Source organism: Canis lupus, chromosome X (genome assembly GCF_011100685.1).
Source record: "Canis lupus familiaris isolate Mischka breed German Shepherd chromosome X, alternate assembly UU_Cfam_GSD_1.0, whole genome shotgun sequence".
Classification (NCBI taxonomy): domain Eukaryota; kingdom Metazoa; phylum Chordata; class Mammalia; order Carnivora; family Canidae; genus Canis; species Canis lupus.
The window spans coordinates 93638010-93640185 of NC_049260.1; the positions used below are offsets into that span (position 1 = coordinate 93638010).

Sequence of the window (2176 nt, forward strand, 5' to 3'; positions counted from 1 at the left end):
AAAATAAAATTAAGGGAATTTAATTAGGAAACCACCAAATATTACTCATTTTCCCTTAACAAAGATATGTAATTCTATGAGCAGAGCTCAGTGACCTTGGCCTACCTTGTCAAAAACAATAGTTATAATTTATTAGTAGCCTCTCTTTTTGGGAAAAGAACATTTGGATTTTTCATAATACAGGATTTGAACTCATATCTTTGTTGATGTCAGAACCCAGTGAGTCTGGATTGAAGATCTAGCATTGGAAGGAATTAAAAAGGCATGAATGTTGTGGGTAGATAACTGAGTAATAATTCAGTCTAGGTATATTAAATCTCATCTCTTTCCTTCTTCTTTTTTTTTTTATTTTTTTTTATTTTTATATTTTTATTGGAAATGTTTTTGTTATTTTGGGGAGAAGGATATAAAGAAATTGAGATCTCAAGGTGAAGTCAAAGGCTGAATCCAGTGCACTGGGAAGCTTAGGGACAGGAGGAATTGCAAGAAATCTAGATGTAGCAATGGTCAGAGTGGAATCAAGATGCTTGGGGATGGGTTTGTGGCCTTTTAGGGTAAGGGGGAAGCTGGAAAGATGGCTAGGAAGAGACAGTATTCTTCGGGAAAGGGTATAGGCTAGAGGTATAAGGCCTTATGCCGATGGGACCTGTTGCAGTGGGGTCAGAAGACCATGGGGAAATTGGGTGAGTTCTCTCATCTGCACTATCCTCAGATCTCCAAAGCTGATGCTGTCAGAGTCCTTACAGTGTGTCTTGGAACAAGTCTAGGGGCAGAGAGCAGCTCAGAGCCCCTTCTCAGTAGGGATGGAGGCGACCCTGCCGCTGCCAATGCCACTGCTCGGCCCCTTCTACTAGGTGGCGAAGGCTGGAGGAAATTCCCAGCAGCATGTGGCCTAGGCCTTGCAGCAGTGCAGATGTCCAGCGGAGGAGCTCCCTGAGTACTTTCTTTGGGCCAAGTCCTTGAAAATCACAACTCATGGAGTAGAGCCCGTAGAATGTGGCTTTGACATTGAGGCTGCCAAAGAGGTCTCGAGGGTTTTGCTTGTATACTTCGAAGGTGATGCGGGCGATGTCTTTGCTGTGCTTGGGCTTCTCCCGGCCCAGGCCATATGACAGCATCCCACTCCTGCTGGGGCTCCAGCTCTGCCCACACTCCAGCACCATCAGGCACGTGTCATCCTCCAAAAGCTGGAAGAAGTCCTCACTCTCCACAGCGGTCCCATCCTCCTCCAGCACCAATGTTAACATCCCACTCAGCAGGAGGGCCTCTGTTGCCTTGTCCAGCAGTTCCTGGCGGGTGGCAGCTGTCAGACCTTTCCGGGTAGTCCGCTTGTGATCACAGACTCGGAAGGGTCGCTGGGGTGGTGGAGGTGAAGTCCAGACTTTCCGGCCAAACTCAGAGCTCATATTGGATACTGACCTGAGCAGGCCACTGGGGTTCAGGGCTGAGAGATACTCCATGGTGGAGGGAAGGAGCAGGGGAGTTGCCTCTCCCGGTGCGGTGCGTTCTAGGCTGGGTCTCTTTCTTTCTTCTAATCATGTTTTGACCTTTCTATTTTTGAGGTATTGCATTTAAGGCAAAATTAGAAATAGTGCCAGGAAGATATTATTTTTCTAATTTACATTTTTTCCAAAGTATTGTGTACTCACAGTTTATTTTTTAAAAGATTTTATTCATTTATTCATGAGAGGTACAGAGAGAGAGAGGAAGAGACATAGGCAGAGAGAGAAGCAGGCTCCACATAGGGAACAAGATGTGGGACTCCGGGACCGGGATCACGCCCTGAGCCAAAGGCAGATGCTCAACCACTAGGCACCCAGGCGTCCCATGTACTCACAGTTTAAAAGGTCACCTTATGCTATTAGGCACATATATAAAAACAATAGTCTTCCTACCTGCCCTCATTACTTTTGATTCCTGTTCCACTGAGTTGTTTCTTCTGTTATTATCTTCATATTTTAAAAATAACATGTTTTATTGTGTTTAAACTTTATAACTTTTAGCATTATCTGTTGATTTTATACTATTGATTATGAAGACTTTGTTACAAAAATCTCCCTCTCCTCACTGACACATTTTTTCCTTCTATTCTCCCAATATATGGATAAATCATTATTTACTATTTATAGCTATATAAAAATGGTGGACAGCCAACTGAACTATGTAGTAAGATTTT

General features: G+C 43.8%; 1 protein-coding gene across 1 annotated transcript; it reads right to left on the reverse strand.

The window, feature by feature from the left end:
• Positions 1-354: 354 nt before the first annotated feature.
• Positions 355-1477, reverse strand: LOC102156509 (cell death activator CIDE-B). Its single transcript, XM_038588231.1, has one exon. The coding sequence runs from the start codon at positions 1458-1460 to the stop codon at positions 795-797; it is 666 nt and encodes a 221-aa protein (XP_038444159.1). The 5' UTR covers positions 1461-1477; the 3' UTR covers positions 355-794.
• Positions 1478-2176: the final 699 nt, after the last annotated feature.

Bases quoted from the DNA above. Each gene is read 5' to 3' on its own strand.
- LOC102156509 (XM_038588231.1), bottom strand. From the start codon at position 1,460: ATGGAGTATCTCTCAGCCCTGAACCCCAGTGGCCTGCTCAGGTCAGTA.